The sequence below is a fragment of the Erigeron canadensis genome, chromosome 8 (genome assembly GCF_010389155.1).
Source record: "Erigeron canadensis isolate Cc75 chromosome 8, C_canadensis_v1, whole genome shotgun sequence".
Classification (NCBI taxonomy): domain Eukaryota; kingdom Viridiplantae; phylum Streptophyta; class Magnoliopsida; order Asterales; family Asteraceae; genus Erigeron; species Erigeron canadensis.
The window spans coordinates 43547645-43562987 of record NC_057768.1 but is presented as its reverse complement, the minus strand read 5'-3'; the positions used below and the strand labels follow the sequence as shown (position 1 = coordinate 43562987).

General features: G+C 32.0%; 2 protein-coding genes across 2 annotated transcripts; both read right to left on the bottom strand.

Annotated features, from left to right (window-relative positions):
* Positions 1-1004: 1004 nt before the first annotated feature.
* LOC122578616 lies at positions 1005-3820 on the bottom strand. Its single transcript, XM_043750612.1, has 2 exons — positions 3435-3820; positions 1005-1654 (listed from the first exon to the last, which is right to left on the bottom strand). The coding sequence occupies exons 1-2, from the start codon at positions 3749-3751 to the stop codon at positions 1237-1239; spliced, it is 735 nt and encodes a 244-aa protein (XP_043606547.1). The 5' UTR covers positions 3752-3820; the 3' UTR covers positions 1005-1236.
* Positions 3821-8583: 4763 nt separating this feature from the next.
* On the bottom strand, positions 8584-14925 carry LOC122579117 (DNA replication licensing factor MCM2). Its single transcript, XM_043751223.1, has 17 exons — positions 14598-14925; positions 13886-14064; positions 13063-13247; positions 12783-12969; positions 12461-12680; positions 12167-12374; positions 11966-12100; positions 11677-11868; positions 10934-11106; positions 10660-10848; positions 10455-10571; positions 10278-10362; positions 10032-10184; positions 9450-9575; positions 9192-9374; positions 8941-9102; positions 8584-8863 (listed from the first exon to the last, which is right to left on the bottom strand). The coding sequence occupies exons 1-17, from the start codon at positions 14882-14884 to the stop codon at positions 8747-8749; spliced, it is 2898 nt and encodes a 965-aa protein (XP_043607158.1). The 5' UTR covers positions 14885-14925; the 3' UTR covers positions 8584-8746.
* Positions 14926-15343: the final 418 nt, after the last annotated feature.

The window sequence follows — 15343 nt, the reverse complement described above, 5'->3', positions numbered from 1 at the left end:
TAAAAAAAGAATGAAACAAGTGAAAAAATAAAAAAATATCAAAAAAACAAGCTAAAATAAATAAAAAACAGACTTTCTCTCCTTTCTCTTTTTTAAGAGCTTCTCTCTGAATCTCTACCCTATATACATATCATGTTATGAATTGTCTCGAGTTAAAGGAGTAGTTTTAGTTCGTTACGGGTAGTACTACAATTTTACAAAGTATTAATGGAGGGAAGACAAGCTAGGAGGGAATTATGGTGGTTGAGTGTGAGCTAATATTTAATTCCACAAATACTATCTTACTTTCTCAATGAGCAAAAAATTGTCGGTATAGACTATTCTGACGACAATTTTTGTATGTGTTCATTTGTTTTGTTAAACCCAAAGTAAGGATCACGATTATGAGAATTTGTTTGTTTACATGTTCATTAAAAAAGTTACAGTATGTTTAAAAAAAAAAACGTGATAATGAGACTATCTATCATGTTACCTTGCACACGCAGCACACCATAAAATAAAAAACACCCTTCTTAAGTTCTTATCACCAAAACGCCGTATAATGTATAAAGTTATCAATCCTATGTTTTCCGATTAAAAATACACGAACCACTAATTACTACTAACTGAATTTGTTAATTCCGAATATTATACATTCCAATCTATCTGTATATCTATATAATTATGCCTTCCCGCCTAAAATATAAAAACCAAAAAAGAAAAACAAAGTTTTGTTTATTTCAAGATTCAACGCACCCGACCTAGATAACATGTTATCGCCTTTTCTTTGTCTGTGTGGGTATCTCCAATCAAATCTCTTCACTTTAACTTCTTCTGCCTGTTAGCCGACACCATACTATCCTTCCATAATTTTCTACCTTTTCATGTCCATCTATCTATATATATTTTTTGTTTCATAAATTCATATTAAGACAAACATTTTGCCATACATAACCAATTGGCCAACAAGCAAATAATGTTATTCTGCACCTTTCATAATGATTTTTTGGCCGAGCATCAATTAATTGTCTTCTAACGCTGGTCTATCTTGCAATCATAACATTTTGGAATTACAATTACAGCTGCCATTTAAGGCATTACATTTAAAAAAAAAAAATACAAAATAGAAATTCGAATCACTAGTTCATAACATTGTTTCAAAGTTGTTTCTCTATCTTCGTATAGACGTATGTCTGTCTACATTCTGCCTCCTTCATACCCCGCCTACGATGGTATTGTAGTCTATAACACTGTTTGTCAACTGGTCTTTTCTACAGGCTTATCTATGGCAATACTGGAAGAGTACTTTTTTATTCTTAAAGAGATGAGAATGCTTGATGAAATGCCGAGCATTGGAAATATGTACGACCAAAGGTTTGACTTGTTTGAGTGAGACCCGGTGGAGGACGCCATGGCTGCACCAGCAAGGCTACCCACGGATGTATTTTGTAAGATCATAGGCAGGCACCCCAGGACAGTTGGCACAAAAAAATCCCTCAAAAAACGGACGTTTGTGGCAGCCAAAGCATAATTGATGACATATGAGGGTATAGGAGAGAAACGGGCAAGAAGAACAAATTTCCAACCGTCGCGTTCAACTCCCTTAGAAAGCACATGAAAATATTTATTTCCATGTGCCCACTGAATCGCCGAACTAGAACTCCGAAAAAGCAGCCTGAAAAGTGAAAAGTACCAATAACTGATCATCAAAATCAATAAATGGAGAGATTTTCTTTCATGTGGATACGTAGCCTAACCTTAACAACAGTTAACGAATCTGCTAATTACTCCCATAACAAAAAATATTCCCAACATTGCACTCAGTAAACCCCAATTGTTGTTAAGGCTTTAGCCTTTAAGGGTGTTTGGATCTGTGTTTTGGGGTTCCATTATTTAGTGATTGGATAAACAAATTACGTTTAAGATCTATCAGATCAGTTTCATCTCAGCCATAACCAGATTAATCATCTAAGGGTAACATATATACCCATTCCTTTTCAACCTATTTGACAGACTTCTACGCCTTGATTTTTCCACAAAAACACTTATCCATTGTTCCGTACAAATGGAATCATCAAACACACGAAAATCTGGCTATTGTCTCCACAAACATCGAAAACACATACTGCACATATTTTACAGTCGTTTTATTATACTTGATCATCTGATTTAATAAATGTCCCATTCTTGGCAATCAATTAATGAACTCAAATATATTCTTTACCATCATTGCCCCCGAGTGTTAATTGAAAATGTGTTTTTGATACAATTTTGGATATCATACAAAGTACATCATCCCTAGATTCGCTTAACCCAAGTTACGGCAAATCATTTATAGTTACAAAAAAAATGACAAAAACCTCTAAAACACCCTTAACTTGGATTTGGTATCTAGAGATCAATAACAACCTTATTTGGAAAGCAAGTATCACTCTGCTAAGAAGTATTGAGTAGTCAGTACATGTGATTACCTTTTTCAAGATTACTTGTTTAAGGATCATCTAACAAAAACACATGACAGGCAGAATGAAGACAAATAACAAATCATGGGCTAATTAGGTTGATCTTACACCACAAGAGACACAAATTGAGATTTTTATAAAGATCGACAATGGAATGTACATATCTGAATGAGCTAACGCCAAGAAAGCAAAGATCAAGTCACATTCAATTCAAAACCAAGTCAAGCTTGCAGAACATCATGAAGGAAGCAATATACATGTGAAGCTTGTAAGTCGTTCAAATGTCGATTGCACTTGTAAATCAAATCTCTTTCATAAATACAGGCACATGCAATTGTTCCATTATTTTCCAGGTCACCGAAATAATACATCCAGACATCCAACCCCATTCCAAAAACATTTCCAAAAGAAAAGAGTCAAATACTGAAATTTAAGGACCATAAACTTTTATTTTGACTCAGCATAACCAGCAGATGTCAAATTTAAAATACTAAAGCATAATTGCTTGATCGAACTAGCGTTAGATGTCACGTGTAACTGAAAGAATGTTCTATCCCCCACCCTTCTGGGTCTAACAATATGCTACATATCTTCAAATAGATACAAGTACTTATCCCACTCAGTTTACGCCCCCAGTAAACAATAAGATTTTTGCTTGCCTCTAGAGGCAAAAGCAAAACTGTAAATAAAATCATTCACAAACATCTTTAATCCTTTAGAATGAATTTCAAAGATACCGAATTACATCTAGATGCATACCTGGCTAGATTCCATAAAAGGAAAAACAACTTAAAATTGTGCAACGCAAACACTAACAGAATACACACACCTTAGCTTCTTTACTCTAAATAGGCATTTAAAAGGATCACCATTTCTAGTGTAAATAAAGTACTTCAAAAAATATCTAATGTAAACCTAGATATACTCCGTAACTATTAATAAGTCAAAGCCTCATACAAATGCAATTTAAATACACGAAGATACATAGCATACCTTCCGATCCAGAAGGAGAGAGAAGCACCGAGAACTTTAGCAGAGAAGACGCAGAGCAACGCCGGAAAGAATCCGAAGAGTAGAGAAGCACCGGCCTCGAAAAACACGGCGTAGGGAAGGCATAAAGCGAGCGAAATCGTGTGGATCGCCACGTAGACCGGAATCGCCCAGTTACCTAACCGATCCTTCATCTGTGTGAAGAATTCCACAACTGTTTCTTTGTTCCATGAGGTTTTGGGTTTTGAAAGTGTGATTATTATGATTACTGTTAGTATAGCTGCTGCCGCTATTAAACCTACTTTCCGGCCACCGCCCATTTTTGCAAATAATTAAACCACCTTCTGCTAGACTGCTACTCCTATATGCTAAAAGAAAGTGACCATTTCAGTCGGTAGTCCGATTGATTGGGCTAACAATTTTAGCCCGGCGCATATCGGCCCAATTTGTTTGCTTTCAACTTTTGTTATTATTCCATTTTTATATCTAACCATTTACTCGTACTTTATAACAGTAGATCGTTATTTCTAGTTGACGTTTACGGTTTACCTTCATACAAACTTTTTTCTTCGCGTTAAACTGTGTATAGCAAATAAAATTTGTACTCGTTAATCGTTATTAATAGTTATGGAAAGGACACAACGAATCATTGATCCCTTTTTTTCCACTTTTCTATAAACATAGGATGTGTCGATGTGGAGTTTAGAGAAGGACAGGTAAACCCTCTCCTAATGATAGGTGTTTATCATTGATTTTGGTAAAATGAAAATTTTTAGGCTTCAACATTAAGGGAAAAAGGCTTTCAAAATATTGTTACGATGACATTTAGGTCAACTTCAAACACAATGTTTTATGTGGATGGACATTTATTTTGAATAGACATTAAAAAGGATTCTTGCAAAACTTTATTATTTAAATTAATTAGTGAATAGATTGGATCATTAGCTTTAGTGAATGTTTAAACAAACCGTTTCATTCTTTTAAATTATTTACATGCAACTATACGTATAATATGAAATTAGAAAGTTTTAAGTAATTATTTTATAGTATTTTCTAATAAATTTAAGGGGAAATCATATATACCTTTATCAAAATAACATATTTATCATTATAAATAACATATATTTATTTAATATAATATTAGTGATGATTATAATATTAGCTACTTTTTGTTTATAGATACAAAGCACATTATAATTTTATTTGATTGATTATTTTCTCATTAATAAAAATGTTTCTTTTTCTTTCTCAATAATTCAACTCCTATTGCTTATATTACTGATAAACTAATATAATGATAAGTTATTAACATCAAGACTTAAAATTTTTTTGTTTACGATTCAAAATCGTAAGACTATTTGCTGTCATCCACTATGCTTAGAAGTTCTGGTTTTGATGTGATTGTAAATATTGTAAATCCAAAACTCTAACTAAACATATATCTGTTATATCAAGTGTTATATAACACAAACAAAAATATTTTCGGTCAAAGTTGAAAAAAAAGACTTAAAAAGTCAAAATTAGACAATTAATATGAGACGGAGTAAGTATTATAATTATTATTACTGTTTATTATAATTTATCTTCGATCATCGGTTTACTTTAACCACAATTTATTTCATACTCACGAATCATTTATGTGGCATATTCGAATTTCTTCATGATATAGTGTATATAACTACCATACATCGTATGGGTATTAAGACTAGTGGATGTATATATTATATATAAAGTCGATGGTTAGTTGAATAAGTAAAAGTTGTATACTTGTATTAGAATTAGGAAGTTAAAAAAACAATATAGCTACGTATAGGTATATATATTATATTTATATTTATTTGGATATACTATAAATAATTTATTTATAATAAATTTAATAAGTTTTTTAATGAATATAACTAAAAAGGACACATGTCGCTTTAATAATGCGCTACATGTTGATCAATGAGACTCACTCGCTAGTCACTACCATGAAAGCTTTAATCATGTTTTAGTTTATTGATAGATAGTACATACCAAACTAGATTATTTTCCCCCGTAATATGCGAGATTAGTATATTAAGTTTTCATGATAACATACTTAGGTAGATATGAAAAGTTGAAATATGATGATATTACTATTCAAAAATATTAAGTTTTCATGATAACATACTTACTAATTATAGATAAAATAAACTGAAATATGATGATATTATTATTCAAAAAGTTTTATGTTTCGAAGTTGTTTAGTATGATATACATGTTGAGTTCTAGTGTAATTAATTAGTGAAATGCGGCTTCCGGTCTTGATATAGATTAAATAAATCAAAAAATGGATTTATTTGTTGTTAACAAACAGTTTAAAAGAATGTTTAAGTCTTTAGTTGTAAATTGAGTCAGTTTATGCGGTAAGCTCTCTTAAATCAGGTCATTTTTAACCTCTAAGCTGACCCATGTAGATTATAAGTCTAAGAAGTGATTATTCAAGATGTATTAATGTAGGTTATAGCATTTGATTTAAATCGAAGATGAAGAACAAATATAAAAGACAAAGTTGGGTGTAGATCAAAGTCAGCTTTGACCTATAGTCAGCTAGGATGAACAACCATGGCGCTTACGATCGCACAAATGTCCTAAGACGCTTGATCTACTTCTAATTATTAAAATCAACATTAGGATTTGATAAACATAAAAAAATAAAAGGTACATGCTACCCAGCTAATCCTCAAGCGTTGGTAATTGTTCTTTATGTAAGTTGTTCTCTCTCTAATTAACGATGAAAAAGTTTGTTGCTAAATATATTAAACTTATTTGCTATTCCAACTTTATATATATTTTATCATAAAAATTAATACTAATTAAATGCACAAACCTTAATATCATCTAAAATGGAAAGACTAATGTTGTGTTTAATTAATTTATTTTCTTTTTGCACGATTGTATCATTAAAGTAATTATTGTTTAATAATTAATGATCATATTTAAATTTATTAGATTAAAATTAAATTTTTAAAAATTATAAAAGGTATAATGACTTAAATAAACTTAAAATTCATATATAAATCCAAATTTATTTATAATTATGAATTAAGAAAAATTAAATAATTAAAAAGTATAAGTTAATAAAAGTGATGATCATCCATATTTATAAAATAAACTATTTTGACAATTTATTATACAACTAGATTTTAGACCCGTATAAATATACGGGTGTATATAAGAATTATAAGCTAAACAAAGCTTAAAATATGTTCATGACAAAAGTTGTGAAATAAGTTATATGAAGTAATATATGTTTGGTTTGTAAAGTTTCAGTTAAAAATGTATTTATCAGACTTTGTTAGCTTATTTGATAGAGATTTATCTTTCCGGAAAGATTAAGGTTCAAACTTTCACATAAAGTTTGGAGTAATTTTAAAAGTAAATTAGATTTGTTATATGTAATACTAATCTGTTTAAATAAATCTAATTTCTAAACAAAATAAAATATATTTTATAAAATTTGGTATATGTTTATTTTGATATATATTAGAAAAATATCCAATACAGTATAATAAAATTCATTGTTAGTAAATATAAAATCAAATCATAATTATATTCGTTTATGATTTAATATATGAATTAAAAGTTTATACTGTTTAGAAATTGGTAGAATTGAAAAATATGGATTATACTGGTTATCATGTTTTATGAAGTGATAACATAAAAAAATGGATTGGACATTCTATTTCATAATATTAATTAAAGACTAAGTTATGTTAAAGATAATTGTATGTATCCATATAGCATTTATATGGTCGTACTATTTATATTAGATTTTTTATTTTTATGATCAATTTTATTATATTAATAAATTATATGTGTTAATCACTTGATATCTCTTTTAAAACAATTTTAAGTATATAATGATAATAAAAGTTTGGATGTATATGATTATTTTCTTCAAATAACGGATAAGCAAAGTTATAATAATATTATTTATAAGTTAATAATATATTTTTATTTTATATTTATGACATCATCAAATTTTAATTAAGTTTATGACAAAAGTCGTGAAATAAATATGTGAAGAAAAATATGTTTGGTTTGTAAAGATCTATTTAAAAATATATTTAGATAAAAATAAAGATTAGTTTATTAGATATGTATTAGTTATACTAAACTGTTTGAAGACACCACATTTAATTGGGATAACTCTGACCCCTTTGCAAGACTCAAACATGTTCCAATAAAGGAGTTTATCCGTGAAATACCCTGAAATGTTTTTTTCATGTTTGAACCCGAGACCCTGTGTTAATTATTTTATTACATATTTTTGACTTTTTTTTAATAAAAGTAAAGTATATAATTGGATTGTCATTCGCCTATTAGAGTTATAATTGCGAAGGAGTCCTACTTTGTTTAAGTTACTATCATTATTAATCATTTATTAAAATAATAGTTTGGATATATATGATTATTTTCTTCAAATAACGGATAAGCAAAGTTATAATAATATTATTTATAAGTTAATAATATATTTTTATTTTATATTTATGACATCATCAAATTTTAATTTTAACAAATTGAGGCTTTTGATTGGTTAATAAGCTATTATGTCAGTTGTCTTTTAGTAAAGATAAAGAACATAATCGTATTTAATTTACTTTTGGAAACCATGTTAATAAAATAATAAATAAATAATACAATGATATTACAATTTGTAGAGTGAATGAGAAAGTCGACTCATTCTTATTTATTTATATTTATGTTATATTTCAATAATTAATAAAGGTATATTTTGACAAATAATGTAAAGTATAAGTATTAATATTGTCATTTAATAAAGATAAAATAATTAAATTTAAAAGATGAAATTCAGAGTATACTCTTCCTCATGTTTCATAGATATATTCATATATGGATAATCTAAGTTTGCAAAAACATAGATATCTGACCCATTATTGACCCTCAACGACCAGGCAACAGCCAACATACGGAACATAACCTATAATAAAGGGATGTCGGGTGGGTGGGATTTTGATGTTCCCACCATCAAAGACAATTATTTGGTTAAATCAAACTATTTTGATGTTCATTGGTGCAAACCTATGCAAAGAGCGTGCATCTATAGCCGGGGTGAAAGTTTAGAATTTATAAACATTTTTAACATAGAGACGTAATAAAAAAAATATTTAGTACAACAAAATAAGTTAACCCTCTCCTGCAATAAATAAACATTTTTCATATGCAAAGCAACGCTAGCGGGTTTCAACAAGGCAAACTGTTTCTTTCAAATGCCAAGACTAATTAAAGTTCAAAACATATTACGAGTACTTTGTTAACTCAGTCACACATCATCTTGAAATGTGATACCTTATCACACCTCTTTCTTCATCCAATTCAAAGTGCCCATTAGCAAAACCCGCACTTGTAAAAAAGGAGTTGAGATCGGTAATTCCATAATCCAACACCTGCACAGTCAGACACGAAAACCATTAGCTCATGCAACTCCCTCCCATCTATATACAGAAAAATAAAACTAGACTACCTTGGTCTGCAAATCCTTCAACTTGACGTCAATATGTGTAACATTATTGTTAGATCCAGACATTATCTCTTCAAAATTGAATGTGTCTTTCACCATTTGATTCAATATATGCAGAACAAAACCATTGAAGTCCTTCTTGAATGTCATGTATTTGCTAAAGCTCTGCAAACAATGAGTTTACTTTTAGAATCTTGAAGCCTCGAAAATATGTTTCGTAAGCAACATAGGCTTCCTAAATATTTATACAATACCTTCTGTAGAGCCTTTTGCACTCCAAACTTTTGAGTGGAAATGAAAGAGTCGAGAAGTACACGAATAGCCATGTCCACATCTTCTTGAGTAACGTGTTGCCTGAGATGCATCCTGGCATGAGCTTCTGACATCCTAATCATAGATTCTATGTGCCTCACAGCTATTGGAACTCCTTGGCCATGCTAAACACATGACACTCAATTAGAACAAGTGCACAATTGGGATTCTAAGCTAGAATAAATTCATGACAGACTCACCGATGATTCTCTTCTTAACTCAGCATAAACTTGTGTTAGTTTGTCCAAGTCAGCATCATGCAACCTTGGAAATATATTTAGCTTGGCATATGTGATGTACTTCTTTAGCATGTCTTGAGAAAGTATCTGAACAAAATTATTATTTTATCAATCAAGAATTGTACAGGTGATCATATAAATCAATTACTTATAAATAGATCAATCTAACTTAATTTTATCTCAAACAGGTCCAAATGGGAACTGATTTCTACTAGGAAAAAAATGAACAGGTTATAAATTCCGGGTGTATATTTTTTATGCAAACAACATCCAAAAGAATAATACAGTTTAAAGATATACATAACATTGATCTTTTATAAAAAGTTTGAAGAACAGAAAACTGGGAAATTTGTAAACCAGCCTGGCATGTTTGACCATGTTTAAGAAATCGCTAACCAGCCTGGCATGTTTGACCATGTTTAAGAAAACGCTGTTTTGACTTAACCCATCCAGATCTGTCTACCCGACCTACCTATCTTGCCATTTAAAAAAAAAACAACTACACCTTAACACACACTGAAGCAGAAGTAGCTGATTAGGTACCTCAGGATCCATTAACATGGAAGAGTCTTGGAAATTTTCCTGAGAATTGTTGATGGACTTGTCATCATAGTTAGAGCCTTTAGGGATGGATTTAAAATGACTATCTACGACAAACTTTGCAAGCATCTCATCCATAACTGGATCCACCACATCCTACATTAAACGATTTTCCATCCATGTAACGTTAGGCACAAGTCTACAACACACAAGGACAGAAAAGAGTAGCTTAAATGATAGAGATCTAACCTTCACGACACAGAGAACATCAAATCTGGAGACAATTGGATCTGTTAATTCAACATTCTGCGAAAAGTTTTTTGATGAATCATATCTGCAAATTGACGGAGTATTGAATTAAGATGGGACAATGAATGTAATCAGAAAAAATTAATACAATATTATAGATTTTCAACTTTTGCTTACCTTCCCCCTATTGGATTAGCAGCAGCAATGACAGAGCATCGAGCTTGAAGGGAAGTCACAATTCCGGCTTTAGAAATACTAATGCTTTGTTGTTCCATGGCTTCATGGATACTCACCCTATCAATAGACAAACAAAATCTGACATTCAGATAACTCCATATACAAATGAAATCATACAATACAACAGACAAGCATACTTGATTACCTATCTTGATCATTCATTTTGTCAAATTCATCAATCAAACAAATCCCCTTGTCAGCCAGGACAAGGGCACCTCCTTCAAGAGTCCACTCTCGCGTGACTGGGTCCTTGTGCACTGCTGCTGTAAGTCCCACGGCAGAAGCTCCTTTCCCTGTTGTGTAAACAGCCCTTTGTCCAGTCTTTTCGACATATCTTAAAACCAAAGTTCAACAAAAATTAGAGCTGTAATTACTTCATCTATGATTCAAAAAAACTTTAAAAAGCATAAAAGACTTACTTAAGAAACTGGGATTTTGCAGTACCAGGATCACCTAAGAGTAGCACATTTATGTCTCCACGCAATCTATGTTTCCCTTGCACATTTTTCTCCTGACCTCCAAACATTGCAAGAGCTATTGCCGTCTTTATGTCCTCATGACCATAAATTGATGGAGCAATTGACTTGATAATCTGTTCATTACCCAAATTAATTTCATTAAAATTAAGTGTTATGTAAAAAATATTAACAAATAAAATCATGTTTGGAGTACATATAAAGGTATAATGTCAAGAATTGAGATTGTGGGAGAAATAATGAGGACTGTAACCATGTATCTCATTATGAGATAAAACACTGATTATAAGTCATACTTCATGACTGAAGACAATGAAAAGTAATATAATGATGCGAAAATCATGAAGTCGTCTAACATTTCTCAACTTATATCATTGTCAGCCATGCCTAACAAATTCTTAGGGTTGTAATCATGCATCTCATTACGAGGGCAAAACACTAGTTACATGTCATACTCATGAAAGAAGAAAATATAAAATAATGTGTAAATCATGAATCTATCTATCTCTTAAGATTCCTCTAGTTAGAGCATTGATGTCAACAATGCACGAATTCCAAAATTTTGCGTAAACCCTTTTACCCAAAAAATACAATAAAAAAAACATGACTAAAATTATCCCTAAGCCTAAGGCATGAATATAAATGTATCATCAAACAGTTCAGAAGTTAAGCATAAAAACACATACCCTTTCACCAATTCGTGGGTCTTTAGACAGTTTCTCGATTTCTTCCTTGTCCTCTTGGGTAAGTTTATAGGCTGAAAACAGATCTTGCTTCTTCGTAACATGGTTTGCTTCAATCACTGTGGAAAATACAGGAAATCCATTTTTGGTATTTAACGACAAATCGAAGTTGTTTGTGTAGATTCCAGTAACCTCCTGAATATTTACCAAAAACAAAACAAAAGAATGTTCAGACGTTTACTGATAGGAGAGTGAAATAACAAAGCATAAGAAAAAAAGGAAAGAAACATACAATCTCTTCCCCAGGACGTGCACAATCAATCAGATCATTCAGAAGTATCACTTCTTTGTATCTTGGCAATCTGCCAGCTGGAACAATGCCAGGGCTCTCTTGAAGGGTTAGCTTCTGATAATTTCTATATATGGTCTGCCATAAAAGAGTATGAGTAAATATGTTACATTAGTTAACAGAAAACAAGAATAAACAAGTTACCTGCTCAATATTGACTGTGAACGGTCCTTTTGATTGACACTCTGGACAGGAGCCAACCTTCACCTCTGAATATGAATTTTGAAAAAAAGGCCCCAACACTGCTCCACATTTGTTACAATCATACTTTACTTGTTGCAATTGAGGAAAAACTCCAGACCTTCGTGTGACAACCCCTCCGATACGAATCATTGTGTTTAGATGGATCTGCCTGAGAAAGATAATGCAGGCCGATTCTCAATTTGTGTACATTGAAGTCAATTTATGTAAGTTTTTATTCAAGCAAAAAGGCCAAACCTTATGTTGCGAATCTGATCATAAACAGGTAAGTTGGTAACTCTGACATAGATCTTTTGGTGAATACTTTTATAGTTAGGGTGTAAATTAAACACAACTTTATTAGCAACTTCCTCCATGACCTCAAGAACAGACTGAGGTGCATCCGCCAGCCATATGGCAATATTTGGGTGGACATAGATAAACTGTTTGTAATCAATCTCAAGACTGCACTTGTTGACTGCATAATAAACAACTTATTCAATATAACAATTTTAACTAACATCCATCAGTGAGAGCTGGCACATATAAACTAAAACCAAGCAAATACAAGACTATTTACCTGACACCATCTCATTTATTTGCCTAAGATATATGAAGTCACGCTGTTCCCCCTTTGGATTCTCGTAAGTGAGAATAAATTCCTTGAACTTCTTAGCAATAAAACGACGGACTTCATCTCTGGTAACCCACTCCCTTAACGTACCTTGAACCCGGTACATCTCAAATTCACCGTCATCATTATCATCCTACAACAAAATGTCAGAGAGTAGTTCAGATGGTGATTGTAAAATAATTAGTGAGCAAAGTACATAATCTGAATAAAGATTGAAATTTCGCACATCAAAATCAGTCATGGGCACATCAGTGTCATCGTCGCTAGCTGGAAATCTTGGTGCTCTGCCACCACCATCACCAAAATCGCCACCACTTGGTGGACTGCTTCCACCTCCACCTGGTGAACCAGCAGGAGGTCGAAAACTAGCTCTAGTTCTTTTTGAAGGCCGGTAGCTGTCATCATCTGTATCTGCAGCCATTAATATCAAAACACAGTTGATCATATTAATAGTGTTCGAAAGACTACTATTGCATGTTTTAACTTTGTTTTTTATATGTAAGACTCTTACATACAAAAAACAAAGTTAAAACATGCAATAAGAAACCAACACAAGTAAGATAAACATCGGTGCTTCTAAAGTGTAACAAAGAATGCAAATCTTCCGAAACATAGAGTATCCATGCACAAATCAGGATGGTTTAAATACATAATATTTGACAAGAATGTAATGTCACCACCATAAGTATAAAATATCCCCAACTAGTCAGGAAGGTTTAAATACATAGTATTTAACAAAGAATGTAATGTCATCACCGTAAGTATAATCTATCCCCGGATTAGTCAAACTAAGGTCAAAGTCAATACAATAAGTATCTAGTATAACTACATATCTATACTGAAAACGATCACCTGCCTTCTTCACCACAATTAAACATACTAAGCATCGAAATGAAAAAACAAAAACTTCATATTACAAAATATACTAAACATAAAAAGGCATATAGTGACACCAAAATAAGTATATACAATTAGGTCAAACTAAGCTACAAAAAACTACATTTTCCTTAACATTATGCTAAATAGCCAAGAGCAAAACCCAAACGGACCTTGATCATGAAGTAACTGAGGAAGCTTCCGCTGTGAAGCAACACCATCTCTAGCATCAAGTTCCATTTCAGCGGCCTTACGATCCGCCATGATCTCACCCAAGCTTCTATCATCTTCATAAGATACATCCAGTCCTGCTGATTCATACTGATCATGCTCATCCATCCTTCGGTAATCCCTATAAGTTGCAACAAAACCATCATAAGCTTGATCCTTTCATAAACTTATGTTATATATAAATACACCAGAGTTATGCCGCAAATAGTTTCCATCTGTTCCTGAGTGTTTTTTTTTTGTAGTATTCAGCTCTTCCTGACATATATTATCGTTTTTGATAGTTGGTTCATTAAACAAACGAACATGAACGAACTCCCCACCAAGCATGTGTACCACAAACTGTGCTAACATTCTTTTCGTTTACAGCCTTATATGCCGCTACATCAAATTTTTGCATCATAATTTCATTTGATTTAGTTTTTATAATTTTATTTTTGACAAATAATGAAAATATGCACCGATGTATCCATTTATTATGAGTGCTTATTTGAGGCATTAGTTTTATGGATTTATTAGGTTATATGACTGAATTCAAGTGTTGTTATCGGTTCACTAACTAGATGCCTAGATATATATAGATACATATAAAAGTAAAATAGAATACTGATACTCTATGAAAATAATTAATTAATTAACAAAGTGAAGGAAACATACTCAATGAAATTATCATTAAAAAGATCTTCGCCTTCGCCTTCATCTTCATCGGCGTCATCCGGTTCGTCACGAATGATTTCATGATCAACAGAAGCTTCATCGTCTGAATAGTTTTCAGAGGTGCGGCTGTTGAACGGCAGCTGATCGGTGTTGAAACCAGCAGGAGAATCAGGTGTTGACGGTGGATTGCCATTAAATTGACTTGAATTAGGGTTTTCGCCCTGATCCGATGAATTCGGTACTGAATCGCTCGGAGGATTCCCTCCATTCTCATTTCCTCCCGCCATTTCTCTCTTGTGTGTGTTCGCACGCTTGGTGTGTGGGATTGAGTGACTGGTGTTAGTTTTGCACCATTTTGCCCCCCTTTTTTATGTTTTAGGTCACATTTTTTTTGGCGGGAAGTTTTCGCGCCAGATATGAGGGCTGGCCCAATATGATAGATATCTTATGTGGGAAGTGTTATAAGGTTCCATCGTATGGGCTAACAATAAAATAAATTGGGCTAAAGTTTTGGAAAACCATACAAGTTTGATGACGTAATGTTTTTCTTTTTCCCATGTGATATTTACCATTTATCATTTGCGATAATATGTATTTTTTTCAACCTTAATATTGTGGTTTTTTGTTAAATGTAACATTCAGTTGGTAATTTGGTATTCGGAAATAACGGATAACGTACTTCACATACTCTAAACAACGAGATATATATATCATGAGCCGTTATAGTTTTATAGATGATTCAGTGA